The following is a 19,287-nucleotide window of genomic DNA, read 5'->3' as shown; positions in this document are numbered from 1 at the left end:
TTTTCCGGTTGGCGGATCCCGCCATGGTACTACGCGTCATGGTCGGAAAGAACGTGACTTTCAAAGTAAAGTGTCCTGTCTTGTAAAACACTAATTTAAATCAGAAAAAAGTCTATCATTCAGATAAAATGGTATTAGTTTATAATATAAATGGATAAAATGAGCATGTATATGTCATTGTAATTTGAAAATCTACCCAAAAATTGACAATGTGATTACATTTTTTAAACCACAAACCAAACGTGTTTCCGCCGCAGTTAAACCAAACTTGAGTAATAATTAACAATTAAAGTATACGTGATAATATATGAGTAATACCCAGATAACAAATTGACATACATTTTGGCACATAAAAAAAATACAAATACAGTGCTAATTGTCTCTATTTTTTAACTGTCGAGCTAACGGTCGTATGACGTCAGAGGAAGCCTTGCCCCCCCAACGCCTCGGTTTAGCTGTCACTCAAGGCCTCGTTGTTGAGCGAGCGAAACAGATACGGGAAGGGCATGAACCGCGAAGCCGGATTCTCCGATGTTGTACAGTTATTTAAGTGTTGTGTTTTTGTATTTATGTGCCTCTACCCGAACTCTTGTAGTCTCTTTTCCTTAGTTTCGACTCACATTTAGCCTAGCTCGCTAGCTAGCCAGCGCACCGGGTAATAAAAAAAGTCCAAGGTAGCAGCGACCGAACGAACGAGAGAGCAAAGCTTCCACATGGCGTTAATCTTGTTTACGAGGTCCAGGACACCATTAATGACAACCTCCAGGTCGTTAAACAGCGATCTACGAAAAGCCAAAGGTAAGGTATTTTAGTTATTCATTTGTTAGGCCTCTGCGTATATATTTGCGCTTGTGTGTGTGTGTGTGTGTGTGTGTGTGTGTGTGTATGTGTGTATGTGTTGGTGAAGGGGGGTGGGGGGGGGGTTAATCTTGACGTAGCTAACTAGCTCGTTACATTAGCATTTGTGGTAAATTTCCGTTAGAGTTTCCAGCTGTGAGGTGGCGGGTGACTCATTGTTCCCGTAAAAATGCAAAAAAAGTGTCTTGTAAATGAACGTTGTCAAGCGAGAAGAGAATTCAGCAATGAGGTCGTGTGAGGACAGCGGCTCAGGTCGCACTGGATGAGAGGATGCCGGTTGCCATGGCATCACCTTCGTCTTCTCCCTCTCAAATATTCATCATGTAATATGTTTTTGTTTATGTCGTGACAGGTCAAGGGTCTTACCAGGCTAATTTAAGTGAAGTGATCAATATTATAATCATTTTAATAAGCTGCTACGTGTCTAGATCTGTATGTTCCTATAGTTAGGAAATTAACATGTTAAGGTCAATCACAAGCAGTCATTTTAAAATTACATACTAAAACATCCGCTGACCACTAAATTGCTCGTTCCTAAATGGGACTTTACAAATTATTATCAGGGCACTCTTCCCTTCACTGTGCAGGAAAAAAAGAATGTTGCCAACACAATGACCACTTTTAGCGCTGTTGCTGGTCGCTTTGTGAGAAGTAAAGTTTCTAGAAGGATCGGCAAAGGTAAATACAGTGGACCCTCACTATTCGTGGCGATAAGGACCAGATTCCAATTTCGAATAGTGAAAAACCACCAATGGGTCATGAATTTGAATGGTAGAAGTAAACTTCACAACAAGAATCAGAGAGTGAGCGAGGCTTCGATAAAAGAGGTCAAGTGCTTTCTTCAGGCTTTATTTGCAATCCCAGTTGAAGTTTAAATAGCATGAAAGTCTGCTAGCCTAATGCTAGCATACAACACAAAACACTGTTGTGCTAGCAACTGTGTGACACTTTAAGTAATGGATATTTGAACACAAACTGTCCAGCAACACATGTAGACAGACAGAGTAATATACTTGCAGGCCTATATTTTTTAACCTCATCTTCTGCGTAAAATGATTGGTGCAGCGTACCGCGTTACTTAGTTGTGAAACTCATCTATGTGTATTAAAACCATGATGCATAGAATTCTATACATTCTGTTTCATTGACTTATTACTGTACATTTTTATAAATTACAACATAAAAAAATGCTTAAAAAAATTAAAAACATGTTTCGAAAAATGTTGACAGAAGAGATTAATCGCATTTCCATTTGTTTGAATGTATGAAGATGGTTTGAGATTAGTGAGTAGTCACGGATTGAATTAAATGTACCGCTGTGTAAAATGTACAAGGCTAGCAATGCTTTGTTTCATTTGGTTTTGTTGTTATTGTGGTTGTCGTGCTATGGGCTTAAAAATCAATATAGACCGCATAGACGGTGTTGATGGCGCATGAAAGGCCAAGCTTATTAATAGATGAGGATCACGAAGGCGACTTTGACTCGTCTGCAGGTCCTGTCTATCAGACCAGAAGAAAGGTTGGCGCTGCTCGACATAATAGGAAAGGTTCCCAAGAGAACTTGCAAACACTTCAAGGAGACATGTTGCATTCATTCTCACAATTTCAAACACTTCCCAGTAATATGTCCGGAAAGGCAAGGCAAGGCAATGCAAGTTCTCGAACCTGTCTTGACTACGACTGCTTTCTGCAAGTATGTCGCGTAAAAGGCGCGTTGCTTGGCGCGCTGTGTAAATAACAACAAACGCTTGACCAAGTCACCCAAAATAGAATTTATGGGCTATGTGTTGCTTTTACACTGCTTTGAGTCAAACGAATGAACTGCTGAATGTTGGCTCAAAGCAACCCAATACCCTCGGCTGCATTTTTTTTTTTTTTTACATTCTTTCCAGTCCCTTCCCTCTGTGTCATTTCTAAGTGACATGCTTCCAGTACCCTCTGCGTGTGATTGTGCATGCACGTGTGTGTGTGTGTGTGACTGCTCTCGGCCTGGGGGGGCGTGGCCTGGCTGCCGCTTCTCAAACGATTGGTCGAAAGTATCGGCGGGCCTCTCGCCGGGGCCTCCTGGGGGGGTCGACAGATAGTAAGTCATTGGCCCACTTCATTAGGTACACCTTCTCATGACATCCAATGCAAGAGTTGCATCAGAAAAGATGGTGGTCCACATTGTCATGTATTGGCTCCCTTTCAGAGAGTCGACCTGGACTGGTGGTTATTGTACTGTGTCTGTAATGCACGATGCGCTCTTGTTTCCGTTCCAAATCAATATGTTTGCTTCCTCACAGGGAAACTAAAAGATGCTTCTTGCTTCAACTGCTCTGCGTTAAGGCTCTCCAGTCAGAGGTGAGACAAGCAGGTCCTGGCGGAAACCCTCACGTTCTATTCAATCCCATTCCTACTGTAGAGCGGATACCTCAAGATAGGAGTGATCAGACTAAGACTTTTTGTTATTTTATTTTTTTTATGCTTTGACTTGCAAGCAGACATTTGAGGCACAAGCACTGTTATGGTGGCAGCCAACTGAACTTTTTGCAGACTTTAAAAGCGTGAGTACTGGCGCATTAATTGGTCAGGCTCTAAGGCAAAGTACAAAAATGTACAAATTTGAGCTATTAAAAAGCACCTTTGAAAATGTTTAATTTACGTTTTTTGGGGGTCTTGAATGGAAGCGCATTTGATCATTTTGGTTTTGCCTTCACAGACTCGACGGGTTCCGACTCGTCGGCGCTGCCCAGCTCTCTCAGTTGGGCCCCTCACTCCTCTCATGCGATGCCCCCCGCCCGAACTCGGACTCCCGCCGCCTACTCCGCGCCTTGGCCCCCTGGGCTTCCCCTTCACCGTACGCTGCCATTTCCAGCTGGAGCAAACCGTCGCGGCGGGACGTCCCCGGCGTCCGGTGGCTACACGCTTCGCCGGCGAGGCGGGACGAGTCCAAGGTGGAGAAGTCGCTGCGCTCGCTGAAGGACAAGAAGAAGCTGGAGGAAGGGGGGCCGGTGTACAGTCCCGCTCTGGACGCCGAGCCCGTCAGGCGGACGCTGCCGCAGCGGGTGGTGGACGAAATCAAACATTACTACCACGGCTTCAGGCTGCTCTTTGTGGACACGGGCATCGCCGGACGGATGCTGTGGCAAGTGCTCAACGGACACGGCCTGTCCCGCCGCGAGAGGAGACAGGTGAGGACACAGATTGTTATTGTCTAAAGCGGGCTTCAGTGATCCGCCACCATTTTGCCATTCGCTACTTGCAAATTCACCTACTTGCCGATTTAAAAAAAAAAAAAAAAAAAAAAAAAAAAAAAAAGATTATTTTGGGACCTGTTCTCGATTATTCACTGGAAAACGCGCCTGTTTGCTGTTTTTGTGCAATTTCTGCATGGCTTTTAAGAGGATTGGATTGCTTTTTGAATGCAATCCAAGACACGAAATGCTCGATGCGTTTGCTTGATGACGAGGTTCCCGGTAACGAGCGCACATTTACGAGACGGCGCAGCGTTCGAGCGCGTCCGTCCAAACGTCCTGTTGTGCCCCCGCTCAAACCGCCCGCGTCCTTAATGGGATTGCTTGTGGAAATTGGCTGCACGCTGCGTGTTTACTCACTCGGTGTTCCGCGCGCTGCTTAAGAGAAGAAGAGAAGATGCATGAACCGTGCGCCACGACAACGCTTGCAATCCACGACGCTCAATCATCAACTTTTTCGGGTGGTGTGTTACGCAACCATGTTACATCATCGTGATGATTCTAATGAGATTTGAACTTGTGAGGCAACGTTCAAGATAGAGCGGTACCTTGATTTATGAGTTTGATTTGTTACATGACCAAGCTAGTAACTCATTTGACTCCAAATTACTGTATGCATATTAAGGGGCGTGGCCTAATGAGTGTTGTCAGGAGCTGGACTGGGTTATTCTTGGTATAACGGTCTACTGTTGAGTTGTAGTCTACAGCAGCTCCTTGCAAGTGTTGTCATTTTGTTTTAGCGCGTTTGATTCTTTGTCTTGTGTACCTCCTTGCCCACGCACGAGGGCATCACGGCACCTTAATTGCTCCTTTTTTAACATTGCATCCAATAGGAAAGGGGCCGGCGAAGTGATTTCAGAGCGCTAACAGCAATAGATCAACCAGCAGGAAAAGCCTCCCTGCTACTTCCTGGTTGGCTGCTACACAAGCGCTTCCAAATATGGGCGAGCTGTCGTCCTTGCGCGCTGCCCCGCGGCTAACACCAACGAAACCAAGTAGAGTAGAAAAAAAGCCTTACGTTGACACAACTCGTCACCACTTCAAGTCTAATTTCAACTGATTATGTAACATCGCCCGCTGATGTGAGGTGTTGGATTCAATAATCCAAAGCGTTTGACACTTCCTGGCCGGGAATGTGCGTCGGGGGTCCGTCTGAACCTTGGGCTCACGTGCGTGGGAAGGCGCGAGGGCGGGCGGCCCGGGTCACGACATTGGCGCTGGCATCAGCGGCTTAGCGTGAGCGGCAGGCCATTGGCGACTCGTCATGAGTCCTCCTCTCACGGGCCTCGGGTGTCGACTTGTGACTGCGCCCCTTGGTCCGCTTCCAGTCACGCTGCAGGGAAAACATCAGCGTCTTTGACGGCTTCATCGGGGCCCGCCCCATAGGGATTATTTTTAGGCTCATGTCGCCTCCAATGTTTCTGTTCTGACTGTACTATACTGGACTGGATTTGACTCCCCCCGCTACGTGACGCCGAGTGAATTGATTCGTAAAGCACTAACTGTAATCATTTGAATATTTGAACTCATTCCCAGCCAGCCGTTTTCAAAGCAGACATGCCCATCTTGCCTGCTGCTTTAGAGCATTACAGAGTGGTTTACAAAGCCAAATTTCACAGACAAGTTGGGCGAGAGCGTCTTGCAGGCCTCTACCCGTCGAAAAACATACTTGACATGCATATTCAACGGTGGCGCTGAACTGTTGGATTCGGACTTCCCTGACAGCGAATGAGTTCATTAACTTTTTCCTGTGTCGCAATTAATAAATGATGCTGATTGTCGTGACACTTTCCCTCTTTGTCATCACTGGTAAGCCTTGTGTGAGGACATTTCCCGCATCGAATATTAGTTGAAAACTTGCGCAACTTGATGGCAAGGCTGCATTCCAGTCCCAGTTGAAGTGCAACCGCGCAGGTGTCTGTGCACATAACGCAAGTTTCACAACTCACAGCGCCACACCAACTCGCAACGAATGTGTGCTCGAATGATGATGCAACATTACAAAAGAAATACCATGAAGTCAAACTAAAACTGCGCCGGATGAACTTGAACCACACTTTATCGCGAGCGTTATGTTCCATGAAAGGGAGAATCGTGCTCGCTCCGAGCATTTTATTTACATCCCAACGACTGTATAAAAGTCCACCATAATAATGACATCATGAAATTTTCAGATGACACTGCCATCCCGGGTTTGCTACACAAAGTTGACAGTTGAGCAGCTTACCATTCTGAGATCCGTCCTTTTGTTCGGTGGCGTGACTCTGAACTTTCTGATGCGAAATGTAAAGAAAACCGAAGAAATGGTGTTCCGTTTTAAAGCTGTGGGTGACCTGAGGCGGGTGGTCACCCACAATGAACCCATCAGGCAGGTCCAGTCTTATAAGTACTTGGGAGTCCACATTGATGAAGCCTCTCTGCTCCAGACTGAAACAAATGCTAATAGTAGTAGGAAGAAGAAAATTAAGCCACTTCAATAGCTAGTAGTGAGTGCTGACGATGGCCCCAACACACACGCACACGCACGCGCACACACTCACACAACCCCCATTTGCACCTTTTCACATGCAGCTGACTCCCTCGCATGTCCCAAACCATCCGCAGTCCATTGAGCCAGCCTGGGCTTAACTTTCGCCTTCTTAATCTTCTTTTCATATTCACTCTCAAGTCTTCTGTTTGCATCATGTGCTGCCCAACCACCAAGGGCCCCCCCCCCCTGCCAGCACCACATTGATGTGATGATATACATGTCAATGGCCCCTCGCACAAAAGGCCTTTTCACTGGCAGGTGGCGCTGGTGGAGGAAGGACGGACATGGTGGCCTCTCAGTCGCCACTAAGCCACGTTTGACGCTCATATAGAACTCAGGTCGCACAATACTAGCCAGGGATTGTGTTAGTTTAAAGGCAAAATGCTGTTGCGACAAGGACTGGGTATGGGGAATACAATTTCAGAATTTAAAAAAAAAAAAAAAAACGTGTGTTTAAGCGCAGTGTTAATGTTCAACTGTGCATAATGTTACAGTGAATTGCGGTATTATTAAATATACTTTTTAGGAATGAAACCTCCGCCTCGCTTTTGATGAACACTACATATGACGGGACTACTGCGCTGTCTTTGAAATGTGGTCGTTGTAGTGCTACTTGGAGAGCCAAGTATATATATTTTTGATTTCTTTCAAACCACTGGCCTATAAAATAGATGACATGTCAGCCAACACTTGAAAGTACGCAAAGTGGGGGCTTTAACATACACAAAAACGAAACAAATTTTGCCAAGATGTGTATCCTTGTAGACATTTTTTTTTTTTCGGGGTTTGCCCCCGACTAAAATGGTTTTGTGTCTTATGGTTATTCGGGCCTGAGCATGGAAGACTTCATTTCTTACCACTAAATCGTCTTTTGGGGAATGATTTTTATTAATATTCCAGCAGATAAATGACCTTTGGGGCGAACTATTTCACTATTCTATTTAACTAATTCAGCAAACAGGTGTATCCTGGCAAACATTGATTTTTAGGGGGTAAGAAACCAACGCCGTGCGTCCGCTTGACATGAAATTTGGCATGCGTGTCCATCATTGAACTTGCAGCCATACAGCATTGTCTCCCTGTTTTCAAACGTGCGCCCCCCCCCCCCCCCCCCCCCTTCCCCTCCAGTTCCTGCGGACCTGTGCGGACGTCTTCCGACTGCTCCCCTTCCTGGTGTTCATCATCGTCCCCTTCATGGAGTTCCTGTTGCCCGTCGCGCTCAAGCTCTTCCCCAACATGTTGCCGTCCACTTTCGAGACGCAGTCCAAGAAGGTAACGACCCCGCGACCGCCGACAACCACGATGGCACAAAAGAAGCGCTAAAGAGTGACTCCTCTCCACTTTCATGTGTGAACTTTCACCCCGTCAGGCGCTCAGACTGTTTTGCTGGACAAGCTTTAATCCTGTTGGCTAATTTAATCTTATCTGGTTATAATTATAGCACGCTTTTTTTATTACCTTGCCTACTAATGTCACATTTTTCTCTCGGCCTAGATATACATGATTATCTCTGTCTGTCCGCGCTTGTGGGAATATGCAGTCGCCGCGCGATACGAGTGACCAGACTTAAGAGTTTTTGTGCAATGCAAGCCGTCATTCAGCCACTTTCTTGTTTTGTGTGGCAGCAGTTTTTATTATTCCTTCAAATTTAGCAGATGTACTCACAGCGTGTAACGTTTTCCACGCAGGAGGAGAGGTTGAAAAAAGAGCTGCGCGTCAAGCTGGAGATGGCCAAGTTCTTGCAGGACACCATTGAGGAGATCGCGTTGCGTAACAAGGCGGCCCAAGGTGACGTCGCCGAAGAGTTCTCCACCTTTTTCCAGAAGGTTGGTGAACGACGTAGAACGGGTGCTTTAATATGCCAACACAAACACACATACATATTCAATCAACCCAACCCGCCCCAGGAACAAAGTGCTGCACAGTAGATGAATATAAATCAAAGGTAAAGCTTGATTTGACCGTTGCGTGATGTGTTCGTAGATCCGAAACTCCGGCGAGCGTCCCAGCAACGAGCAGATCTTGCGCTTCTCCAAACTGTTTGAGGACGAGCTGACGCTGGACAACCTGACCCGGCCCCAGCTGGTGGCGCTGTGCCGCCTGCTGGAGCTCCAGTCCATCGGCACCAACAACTTCTTGCGCTTCCAGCTCATCATGAAGCTGAGGAACATTCGCGCCGACGACAAGGTTGACTGCGCTTGTGAATTTGTTTTGTTTTGAGATGGGCAAAGTTTTGTGCATTTGATTTTTTGAAACGTCACCTTCCTAAAATAACAGCTTACGTGTTTTTTTTTCTTCATTTTTTTTTTCAGAAAACACAAGAAACTGAGCCAAACACTGTTTTATAATTATATTTATGAATCATTTTGTTTCGGGGGTAGAATGAAATGATCGGTTTAATTCACTGTGTCCGATTTTAGCAAAGGTGGCCAGCGTCCTGGGATGTTTAAAGATAAGAAGATTATTTTTGGCAAATTATGGCTTAGGCTTCTATTTTAAGAGGGTGGCAATATGTAAAATATTGGTTTAAAAAAAAAAATACATTCTCATTTTTCAGTTTGACTATGAATGAAAAATTATGTTTATGTAAAGGTAGGTTACAGTATTTAAAATAATACATTGTCATTATTCATGTTATTATTCATAATTTATGTGCTTTTAATCCAAGGAGCAATTATTTATTAAAGTAAATAAAAACAGCAAATCATTTTTAAAATATCTATGTAAATTACACAACGTTGTTGACAGTAAAAATAAGTAATTTGCATTGTAGTTATAATTTTTTAACCAAGGATTTAATAAAATAAATAAAAAAATGACAGTCGTTAGAATGTGTATGTAAATTGTTCATTTTAATAATGAAATAAAAATCATTCTCATCATGAATGTTACTTTTAATGTAATTATAAATAAAGCAAAAACAATGAAATAAATGAAGAAAAGAATATGATGACAGTATTACATCACACTTGCTTCTGTAAATGCTCGATGGGCCGGCCGGATGTGCTTGTCTTCCTTCCAGCTGATTGCCGAGGAGGGCGTGGAGAGCCTCAACGTGAACGAGGTGCAGGCCGCCTGTCGGGTTCGAGGGATGAGATCGCTGGGCGTCACCGAGGAGCGACTCCGAGAGCAGCTCGGTCAGGTGCGTCGCTTTTTATTTTCCAACAGACGACCACGTTGAGGTGTCACCATTGAATCTTTTTTTATTCCATCGAACACTCGGTAGTCGGCTGGATTTGTATTGACTTTGAGCTACTTCTGTGGTCGACTTATTCGACCTTATCCGCCCCCCCACATTTTGCATCTCGCAGTGGCTGGAGCTTCATCTGAAGCAGCAGATCCCCACCTCCCTGCTGCTGCTGTCCCGAGCCATGTACCTCCCCGACACGCTGTCCCCCGCCGACCAGCTGAAGACCACCCTGCAGACGCTCCCTGAGATGGTGGTGCGTCCGCTTTGCGATCTTCCCTATTCAGCTCCCAAACTGCCCTTTGCCATGTTTAGTCTTGACCTGCCTGCCAACATTTTTTCCACAGACGAAGGAGGCCCAGATGATGGTGGCCGAGATGGAGCTGTCCAAAGTGGACAACAAGACCAAAGTGGAGACCACGCTGCAGGAGGAGGCGGCCATTCGCCAGGACAACAAGGACAGGGAGATGGAGAGGCTGGTCGATGCCGCAGAGAAGGCTGCTAGGGTATCAAATCATTTCACTTCAATCTGGACACTAGGTGTAGACTAGTTGTGTTTTTATACCGAGGGCTGCGCACAAAACAATTGTAGATGGCTGGGCCTGTGTACAATTGCTTGCACTTTTCTGGTCATGCTTGACTTCCCTATTTATTGACCTATTTTCACAATCCCAACTTCAACTTAGTCCAAAAATTCATACCTTCCAGGCGGTTATTTTTCTCACTCCATATTTTCAGTTGACACCAAATTTTGCACACCACTACTTCCCATTCATTCCCAATGAGACGTTCAACAAAAAGGTTTCACCTCATTACAACTCAAAATCCACAAAATATTTGGGTCATTCAATTTACCTTTTCAACATTTCTCAACACTTCAAATTTCACACGTACCAACAATTTCATACTTTTCACAATATTCAAAATTCACATGTTCAACATTATTCACTTCTTTTCCCACATTCATTCATTGCTTCACACCATTCAAACTTCAACATCTCCCTTCTACAATACAAAAATACTCACATCAATATTTTACTTTTTTGACCAATAAAATTCCCACCAAAAATAGATTGTTATTCATTCCCGATGACACATTCAACAAACAGATTCACGTTCAATGGTTCTAAAAAAATGTTCCAATTTGCAACAGGAATTACTGTAAAGTTGAGTAATCCATGTGAGTCTGTCGACATCATAAAATCTTGAACTACTGTTTGAAGTAACTCTCTCTGAGCAGAGTAGCACATTTCTATCATTAAACTGATGTTGTCTGATGGATGTTAACATGATGATGAAGCTTTGGCGCCCCCTGCAGGACTGTGAGGAGCTGGAGGCTGAACGAAGCGTGCAGACGGTGTCCCAGGCTGACGTGCTCGCAGACACGGCCCCTGTCATCGAAGGGCTTAAAGTAATTTTGTACATTTTTGATCAATTGTGCAACATTTGTGTAACAATGAAAACCTGTCTTTTGTGCTTTTGCGTGTCAAATTATTATGAAAAAAATGTTTGCTTTACTGAGTCAACCTTTCGCTTTGTTACGCTGTTTTTATTTTCTCTCTTCTTCTTATACCTTCGCCTTCATCTCGTGCACCAATACAGTATGAACAGTGGCAGACATTCCTGCGTTACCAGGTTAGCTGTAGTGCTATCTAAATAACGCTAGCTCCTCCTCCCAAATGATCCTGCGCTTGTACAAGTTCCAGAAGTTGCTGGTTACATAGTGCTGCTCCTCTGTAGACTCCCAGAATTTTCCCCAGCCTTCCCAAATAAATGTCAAGATGAATTTGAATATGAACACATATACATTTCCTTCATGAGTATATGAAGGGGGGGTGTGTCTTGAAAAATTGGGGAAAGCCTGAATTATACCTGTCGAGACACTTAGAATTGTTCCCAAGTGTTGTGGTTATTCCTCAGTGATTTCTCCCCTATTGTTTTGTTCATGTCATGTGTACATGGACACTTGTGTATCATTCCTCAGTGCTTCATGTGCGTCTTTTCTTCTGTTTCAAGGGCGAAGAGATCACTAAGGAGGAGATCGACATGATCAGCGACGCCTGCTCCAAGCTGAAGGAGCAGAAGAAGTTGCTGACTCTGGAGAAGGAGGAGCTGGAGGAGCTCAAGGACGACGTGCAGGAGTACAGTGAGGTGCGGTCACTGGCACTCAAATGGATTCTCTGCGGCCGTGGTTCTTGAACATTTTACACACCATGTACCGCCTCAAAAAATACAGTGACCCTTCCTCCCTATTAGTGGAAGACCACACCCCTGTCGCAAAAGCAAAAATCTGTGAATAATTGACGCCTCCCTAAAAGGAGTTTGTAAATTGCATGCCAAAAGACGGCGGCAAACAACTTGAAATTGAGAAGCCTGTAAAATATCGATATGTAGATGATTATGAATACATGACTGTATAGTAGTTACATTGTTCCGTACTGATAAACCAATATGTCTTTTTTTTCAGGGCCAATACTGAATATTAGAAATCAATGAGGCAATATGGAGCCCATATTAATTAGCAGTAAAAGGAACAATTGTAGTGACACAATTTTAATTGCAACTCTTTGCTGAAATGCATGTTTTGTTTTTGTTACAGACACAGACAATAGCTTTGATTTAAATTTTTAACAAAAAGTGCAGGGAACTCCCAGCGTCAGCAGCATGTTTTAAGTTTAAACAAAAACCTAAACTAAAAAAAACTGTAAATAAAGTTTTCCAACATTTCAATATGACTCAAATGTTAAACTTTCACTTCATTTGTTTTTAATTAGAAAAAAAAAAAGTGCACGGAGTTCCCAGTGTCAGCGGCATCTCTTGGAAAGTTAGGCGAAAATTGAAATGGATAAATAGTTTCCTGGAGTCAACCCTCGTTTTAAATTGATCTCTTCTCGGCCTCCAGACTTGTAAAACAGCTGATGCTGATATTCGTCGAGTGAATAACTGAAGAAAGGTTCCGCTCGTGGCGCACGTTAGCACACTTTGACGACGGCGGCTCTTTTGTGGTCTGGTGTGACGCAGGACCTGGAGGAGATCAAGAAGGAGCTCTCCAAGACGGGCCAGGAGAAGGCGGTGTGCGAGTCCAAGGCCAGCCAGCGTCTATCCAAGAGGGTCAACTGCATGATCGGACGCATCGACAAGATCATCGGAGAGCTGGAGAAGGACAAGGTCATCCTGGACGGACAGATGGACAGCGGAACCACGCCGCCTGTCGGGTAAGCGACGGGAGAAACGCCGCCGTGCCAACATTGTCGTCATCATCATCATCATCCTTGCTTGCATGGTAAAATCCTGGTGGAGATCGGTGGCTCAGATACACAGTTTCCCCAGTGCAAATATCCTAAAAAAAAAACAACCATTTTATGATCCCTAATTGACTGTAAACATTTACAGCTTATTCGTGACTAAATATAGAGATGCTACAAGGTAAGCTGAGCTGCAATTTTTTGATTTTGTTTTTATGCATTGATTTATTTGATATATTTTTTTGTTGCTTCCACCAACGCTAACATGGCATCGTGGTTGTCTGCTGTGATTGTGCTGGACAAGCGTCCGCCTTGCCTCCAACGAATCCACATTGACATGAATCAGAGATGGATACAGTGAACCCTCGCCATGCGCTGGGCTGACAAAAGACAAGAAAGACAATAGCTCATGTTCAAAGTCTAAACCCGAAATAGACCCCAAACGATCATCCCAAACGCTTCAATGTCGTTTTAAGTTTTTCTTACAACATTCCATTTATCTTACAGCGAAGCATGGCCAACACATTGCAACAATTCTCACACGCACTAAGGTGAAAAATGAAGTTAGTGTAATGACAGCTAACGACCACTAGCTAATGACGATGGAGCAATCAACTTCAAATAAGCCCCCCCCCCCGTGTATGATATGAATTAATGAGGACAAAAACGGACGACAGTTTCACTTTTGCGATATTTTTAAGGTGGCCAAATCCATCTGGTTTATGAAACTTAAATCAGACACGTCTGAAACGTCTAGCAACCAACCGTGTGTCTTTTTTGGACAGTTGAAGAGACATTGCTAATAGTTTGAAATGCAAAGGTTCTCTCTGTGCCTCAGCATAACAAGTTCTTCAGTCTGCACAAGGTTTTCTGCCATTCATGACTTCATCGCTAAAATACAATTTAAAAGGACGTGGATTGGCCCTGTGTCATCAGGAGAAACGAAGCCAGCTGTTTGCTCCTCGTTGCTGATCGACCGATCGGCAAGGGTTCACTGTCAAGAGAAGCACCTGTAATGATTTCTTTTCCGAGCATGAATTATTAACATTGCAGGAAGCTTCAAGAAGCTTGCTGGGAAACCGTTGATTGGTGTGATCATGGGAGGGGAGGAGCTGGAATGTAGCATGCCCCCCGCCCACGCCTCCCCCGGCCCCCCACCCTCTCCCAAATGAACGTACACAAACAATAGACCAAAATCTCCACCGCCTTTTACCCCCCCACCCAAGCCGGTAACGCATTTTCCTGTATCCAGTCTCTTCTACGCCTTCAGGGAGAACCTGATCAGCATCGACGAGCTCATCGGCGTCATGCGGCAGATCCAGAACATCCCCGAACACAAGCTGCAGAGCATCGCCGAGGCGCTCGATGACAACAAGGACGGCAAGATTGACATCGATGATGTCATCAAGGTGTGGCCACGGGGGCTGCTGGAGTTTACTTGCCGTCTTAGTCAAATAAGTCAATTCGGCAATGCGCTTTGGTGCAGGAAATCAGTTTGTGGTGTCTATAGGGAAACGTTTTAGTGTTGCGCGTCTTCAGAAGTTGCTCAAAGTTTCCCCCAAAATTTAAAAGTAGCTAAAAAAAATATTTTTTTTCCTTTTTCGAAAGCAAGTTGCAAAATGAATGCCCCTGCCATGGCTTTCTGGTCGTTTCCTTCTGACCCTTCTCCTCCCTTTACATTGTCCAATTAGGGCACACCAGAAAAAGTCCAAAATGGCCTTTGTAACTTTGTAATGCACTTTACTGCCACCTACAGGACATAAAGGGAACAGTAGCAACTATTTTCCCTTTCAGTTGGTCAAGACCACACATATGCGCGTACAATATCAAATATTTTTTCAAACTTTTTTCTTCATTACTGCAGAAAATCTTCTATTAACATCAGTTCTTGTCATTAGTCTAAAATTTCCATTCAATTTCCATTTTGTTTGCATGATTGTCAAAGCAGTTTGTGAAACAACCTCAAAAAGTGACATTTTACCAGTGTCAGCTATAAAAAAAAAAAAAAAATGCTAATAGTCTATTTTTAGGCAGCACAGGGAGCTACTTTTACACTTTTGAAATGAAAATGTAATTGTTCATGACAGTCAGTGGAATATCTCCTCTTCTTAATAACTAAATTGCCTTTGTCATTTTCTCCACTGGAGTGCAGTAAGCCATGAAAATTGCCTTTTTCTGAAACCAAGGATATGACTTGAAATTGCTTCCTTGTCCAAAAATTGATAAATGATGTAAAATGGTGAAGAAAACCTTTTTTTTTTAATTCAGTTTTCAAGTGTTGGTTCTAGAATGAAGCCCATTTTACCACAATTGTGATGATGAAATACAGAAAATAAGGAATTAAAACATGTTGTTTTTCACGATAGAGCGAAACAGCACAATTTGCTGTAAAAAGTGTACTATTGAGATATTTAAAGAGCTGGGGTTGGAAATGACAAAAGCCAACAAAAACCCCCACCCGTGGGCGTTTTGATTGTATTTGCAGTAACACAACTAAAAGGAGCCGCCGAACAAGTACGGGCGACTGCGGCGCTTCGTCTGCCGTTTGTTTCGCCTTGGGCCGGGTTGCCGCAGCATCGTAAGAATCCCGAATCTTTGGCCCGTCTCAGTCGGAACAATCGTTTGCCGGCAGGTGGTGGAGCTGATCGACAAGGAGGACATCGACATCTCCACCACGCAGGTGGCCGACATCATGGCGATGCTGCAGAAGGAGGAGAAGCTGATGGAGAAGGAGAAGGCCAAGGAGAAGGCGGAGAAGGAGCAGGAGCAGGCGGAGGCGGCCAACCTCAACGGCTAGAACGAGACCAGAGTGGCAGCGCTTTCGCAGGTGAACTAACGTTGGCGGACGCTATACAAAAAAAAAAAAAACGACAACAACGGAAAGCTGCCAAACTGAACGAGCTCCTATTGCCTTTAAAAGGCGCCACGTCAAACAAATGTCTACTGATGGTGTAAATTACACTTGAGTGTCGTTGTATTATTTATTGGACCAGGGGGCACGTTGGAATTATTTGTTTCCCCCAGCAGGATGACAGCAAAGAACACATGAAATATGCTTCAATCACAAAAAAAAACCAAAAACAAAAAAAATCAGGAGATGTAGTGCGAACAATCAGAGACGAGCGATGCTTTCTGCACTTTAGTAAAAAACGTCATTCCTCCTCTTTGTTCTGATTTTTCATCTCGGTTGGACATTGAACGTGTTGTCACTTCAACCAAAGAAGATTCCATTCGAGTCCTTTCGTTTTTGCACTGCTTCGTCTCCATTTCATCCGTGCGCACTGACTGACAGCAGACGCTCACACGTCAAAGTGGCCTTGGTCGCCACGGTGACCTTCGCTGACCTTCTTCCCAACGAGAACTTTGGAACTTTCCGTTGAACTTCCATGAGCAGCCGCGCTCAAGCATGAACGGAAACGCAAATCAAGAGCGAGGCTGCGTTCGCTCTCGCCTCCACCGAAAATCTGGTGGCCTTGCTGTGCTCCGGCAACTTGCGAGTCAACTCTGGCGCGCTTCGGTTCACTTGAGCTCAAGTTTGAAAACCGCTCGCATCAAAGGCGGCTAATTGGTTCAACTTTTGCTCCTGGCCAAAAGCAAATGTGAGCAAACAAATGGGCCCAGACTGCATCCAAGTGGACTTTGCCACGGTTCAGTTCGCTTGAGCTCAAGTGTGAACACCACAACGGGAGAAAACGCGAATCGGCTTTAAAATGACAAAACGCAAGTGCTCATTTTGGTCCCGGCCATATCTGCTCGTGTCACGAAACAAGCCGATTTTTGCTCAAGTGTTCAAAGTCCTTCGATCAGAGACACATAACTGCAACCCTGCCACCATCTTGTATTCTGGACTGGACCAGAGTACCCAACTGCAAGTGGGATATCGCAACAACATGGCATTTGCTCAACCCTAAACACTGCAACGTCGAAGGGAGCCAGCCGTTTTGAACATTTTAGATTGGGCCATAATTTGTAAAAATATGACGCGAGGACCACATTTATTACAGTTAACGAAAACTAACAAGTGAAGTGAGAAAGCATTTTCAAAACGAAATTGATTTAAAAAAAAAAAAAAAGTGAAACTACATCTTAGTATTGCCCTTGGTTTTTGCCTTTAATTAATCTCACGCTTTTAAAACAAATGAAAAAAACGATTACAACCCTGGCGTGGACTGACCAATATTAAAGAGTTGTGGAAATGTACTCAATTGTGACAGGAGGTTGCGCCCCAATGACAGCACACTGTACTAGTGAATGTCTTGTCACTAGATAGTGTTATGAACAACATTCAAATTGTTTTCAGGTAGTTGCAAACAAGTCTCTGAATGCGAATTGGGCTGCCAGCGCTTTCCGTTTTGCCTATCCAGGATTTGGAATAAATGTTGAAAGTGCCGGTTGAGATATTTCCACTCTTTGGAGTGCGGCTCGGACTATTTCCTGGGATGTGTTTGCCTCACATGACTCAAACCGTCCTCCGTTGTTGTTACCATAGGAACAAAGCAATAAGCATATATGCAGTCAGCATTTAGCATCATGACCATTTATTTTTGAATGATTGTTTAGCGCAAAGGGAGCAGAAGTGCTTGTTATGAGTAGTTGTTGTGATGATTTTGTGTTATTTGCTTTGGACTGCAGCTGTGGTGGTGTTGAAAAAGGCGACTGCTAGCTGACAATGAAAATGTTTTTTTTTTTTTTTACTCTCATTCAATCGACTGGATTGGTCGCAGAGGGTGGCGGCAATCCTTCTACTGTAAATGAATGATCATCATAGTTGAACATTTGACAGCTTGTTGATTGTCGCCACGGTGATTGTAACGCCACAAAATGGACTTTTCAAAACATTTGCACCAAAAGACCAAGAAGAATCTTCAGTGTTGTCTCACTGCACATGACATGTAGATTATTTTTGAAATCATTTTGATTTATTTATTGAACCTTCATACAAATTTGGGGATTTTCATTGTTTTGTTTTTGAGGACGTTAGAATTGAAATGTATGTGGGGGGGAGAAAAAAAAGCATCATTTTTCCCAATCAGGTGAATAGAATTGTAAAAAAAAGAAAAAAAAAGCACAATGTAGAAAAAGTGAAATAAATAACAAAAACCTCCCAGAGTCCTTCCTTGCTTGTCTTGCTGCTTCTTTTCATTTTGTTTGTGTGTGTTTAACTTTGCCATCATTTTGTCATGACAAACTTGTAATTACAAAGCAGGCCATTAATGTGGATTTCAGTCTTGTTTATGAGCTTGTTTTGGTTCTGTTCTAAAAGTTGCGGCCTGCAAGTCGTCACATCAAAACTTTTCAAAAATGCTTTTCTTTAGTGTCGTTTTTATTAGTTTTAGTATTTTTTTTAAATATATGAACACAGGTACATTTTTTTTTTTTTTAAATAAAGGTCATTAAATATTGTGTAGCGCAAACTACAATTTTCGTTTGACCTTCCCCGTGTACGGATTTCAAAGCCCAAGAGCTCATGTATGATATTAATCAACAAAGATGAAAACACGAGACATTTTCACTTGACTGTAATTCGAGTTACTTTTATGAACCTTAGATGCACTTTCAGTTAGTTTTGGTCTTTTTTTTTTTTTTTTTTTTTTTTTAAAGAAAAACTTATTTTTGTTTTGGGAATGGAAAAATATTTTTTGTTTTTGGTTAACTATACTAACCTTGGCTTGGACAAAAAAGGACAAAAGGACTTTGAAGCACGTTTGAATGTCAGAATGAGAGGAATGAACCTCTCCATTTATATTAGTACTAATATTAATAATATCGTCATCATCATAATAACAGTAGCGGTACAGCTTGTGAAAGCCGTGTTTGAAACTAATTTAGAACCCTAACCCTTTTTTGCAACCCTACTCTGTGCTTGTGGCTTAAAACACTTTTTCGAAACCCCAATCATGGCTTGAAACCATAACACGGTCTTGAAACCCTAATTTGAGAGCCTAACCCTGGCTTGAAACCCTGCCTCAGTCTTAAAAGACATTTTGAAACCCTAACCATGGCTTAACACTTATTTGAAACCCCAAAAGTGTCTTGAAACCATTCATTCAAGCCCTAAAGTTGGTTTGAAGCCCTAATTTGAAAACCTAACCCTTGTTTAAAACTATAATTTCTTAAAACCCTAACTATAGTGGGACACCCTAATCATGTGAAACCTATTCATGGCATGAAATACTTTTTGAAACCCAACATATAAAGATACTGTATATCATTTATTTATTTTTTTACGTG

The 19,287-nt window shown here is 43.4% G+C and overlaps 1 protein-coding gene across 6 annotated transcripts; it reads left to right on the top strand.

Moving 5' to 3' along the window:
- Positions 1-411: 411 nt before the first annotated feature.
- letm1 (leucine zipper-EF-hand containing transmembrane protein 1) lies at positions 412-18,168 on the top strand. Of its 6 annotated transcripts, XM_086048938.1 has the most exons (16): positions 412-798; positions 3,144-3,201; positions 3,560-4,031; positions 7,753-7,896; positions 8,313-8,450; positions 8,608-8,811; positions 9,647-9,766; positions 9,936-10,067; positions 10,159-10,317; positions 11,130-11,222; positions 11,414-11,446; positions 11,828-11,962; positions 12,833-13,026; positions 13,205-13,237; positions 14,309-14,465; positions 15,689-18,168. In XM_086048938.1, exons 1-16 carry the CDS (start codon positions 714-716, stop codon positions 15,851-15,853), a joined length of 2,322 nt encoding a protein of 773 aa, XP_085905064.1. In that variant the 5' UTR covers positions 412-713; the 3' UTR covers positions 15,854-18,168. The 6 variants fall into 6 exon arrangements, with proteins under 6 accessions (XP_085905064.1, XP_085905065.1, XP_085905068.1 ...); XM_086048939.1 differs by lacking the exon at positions 11,414-11,446 and having other exon boundaries at positions 413-798; XM_086048942.1 differs by lacking the exon at positions 13,205-13,237 and having other exon boundaries at positions 413-798; positions 14,327-14,465.
- Positions 18,169-19,287: the final 1,119 nt, after the last annotated feature.

This window comes from Filicampus tigris, chromosome 13 (genome assembly GCF_054856515.1).
Source record: "Filicampus tigris isolate MCC_2025a chromosome 13, RoL_Ftig_1.0, whole genome shotgun sequence".
Lineage (NCBI taxonomy): Eukaryota > Metazoa > Chordata > Actinopteri > Syngnathiformes > Syngnathidae > Filicampus > Filicampus tigris.
This window is presented reverse-complemented; position numbering and strand designations above follow the sequence as displayed.

What these genes read in the sequence shown, in the direction of transcription:
- letm1 (XM_086048938.1), top strand. Translation starts at nt 714, where the DNA reads ATGGCGTTAATCTTGTTTACGAGGTCCAGGACACCATTAATGACAACC. An exon ending in TCGAGACGCAGTCCAAGAAG is followed by an intron (nt 7,897 to 8,312) that starts GTAACGACCCCG and finishes TTTTCCACGCAG; the next exon opens with GAGGAGAGGTTGAAAAAAGA. An exon ending in ACATTCGCGCCGACGACAAG is followed by an intron (nt 8,812 to 9,646) that starts GTTGACTGCGCT and finishes TCTTCCTTCCAG; the next exon opens with CTGATTGCCGAGGAGGGCGT.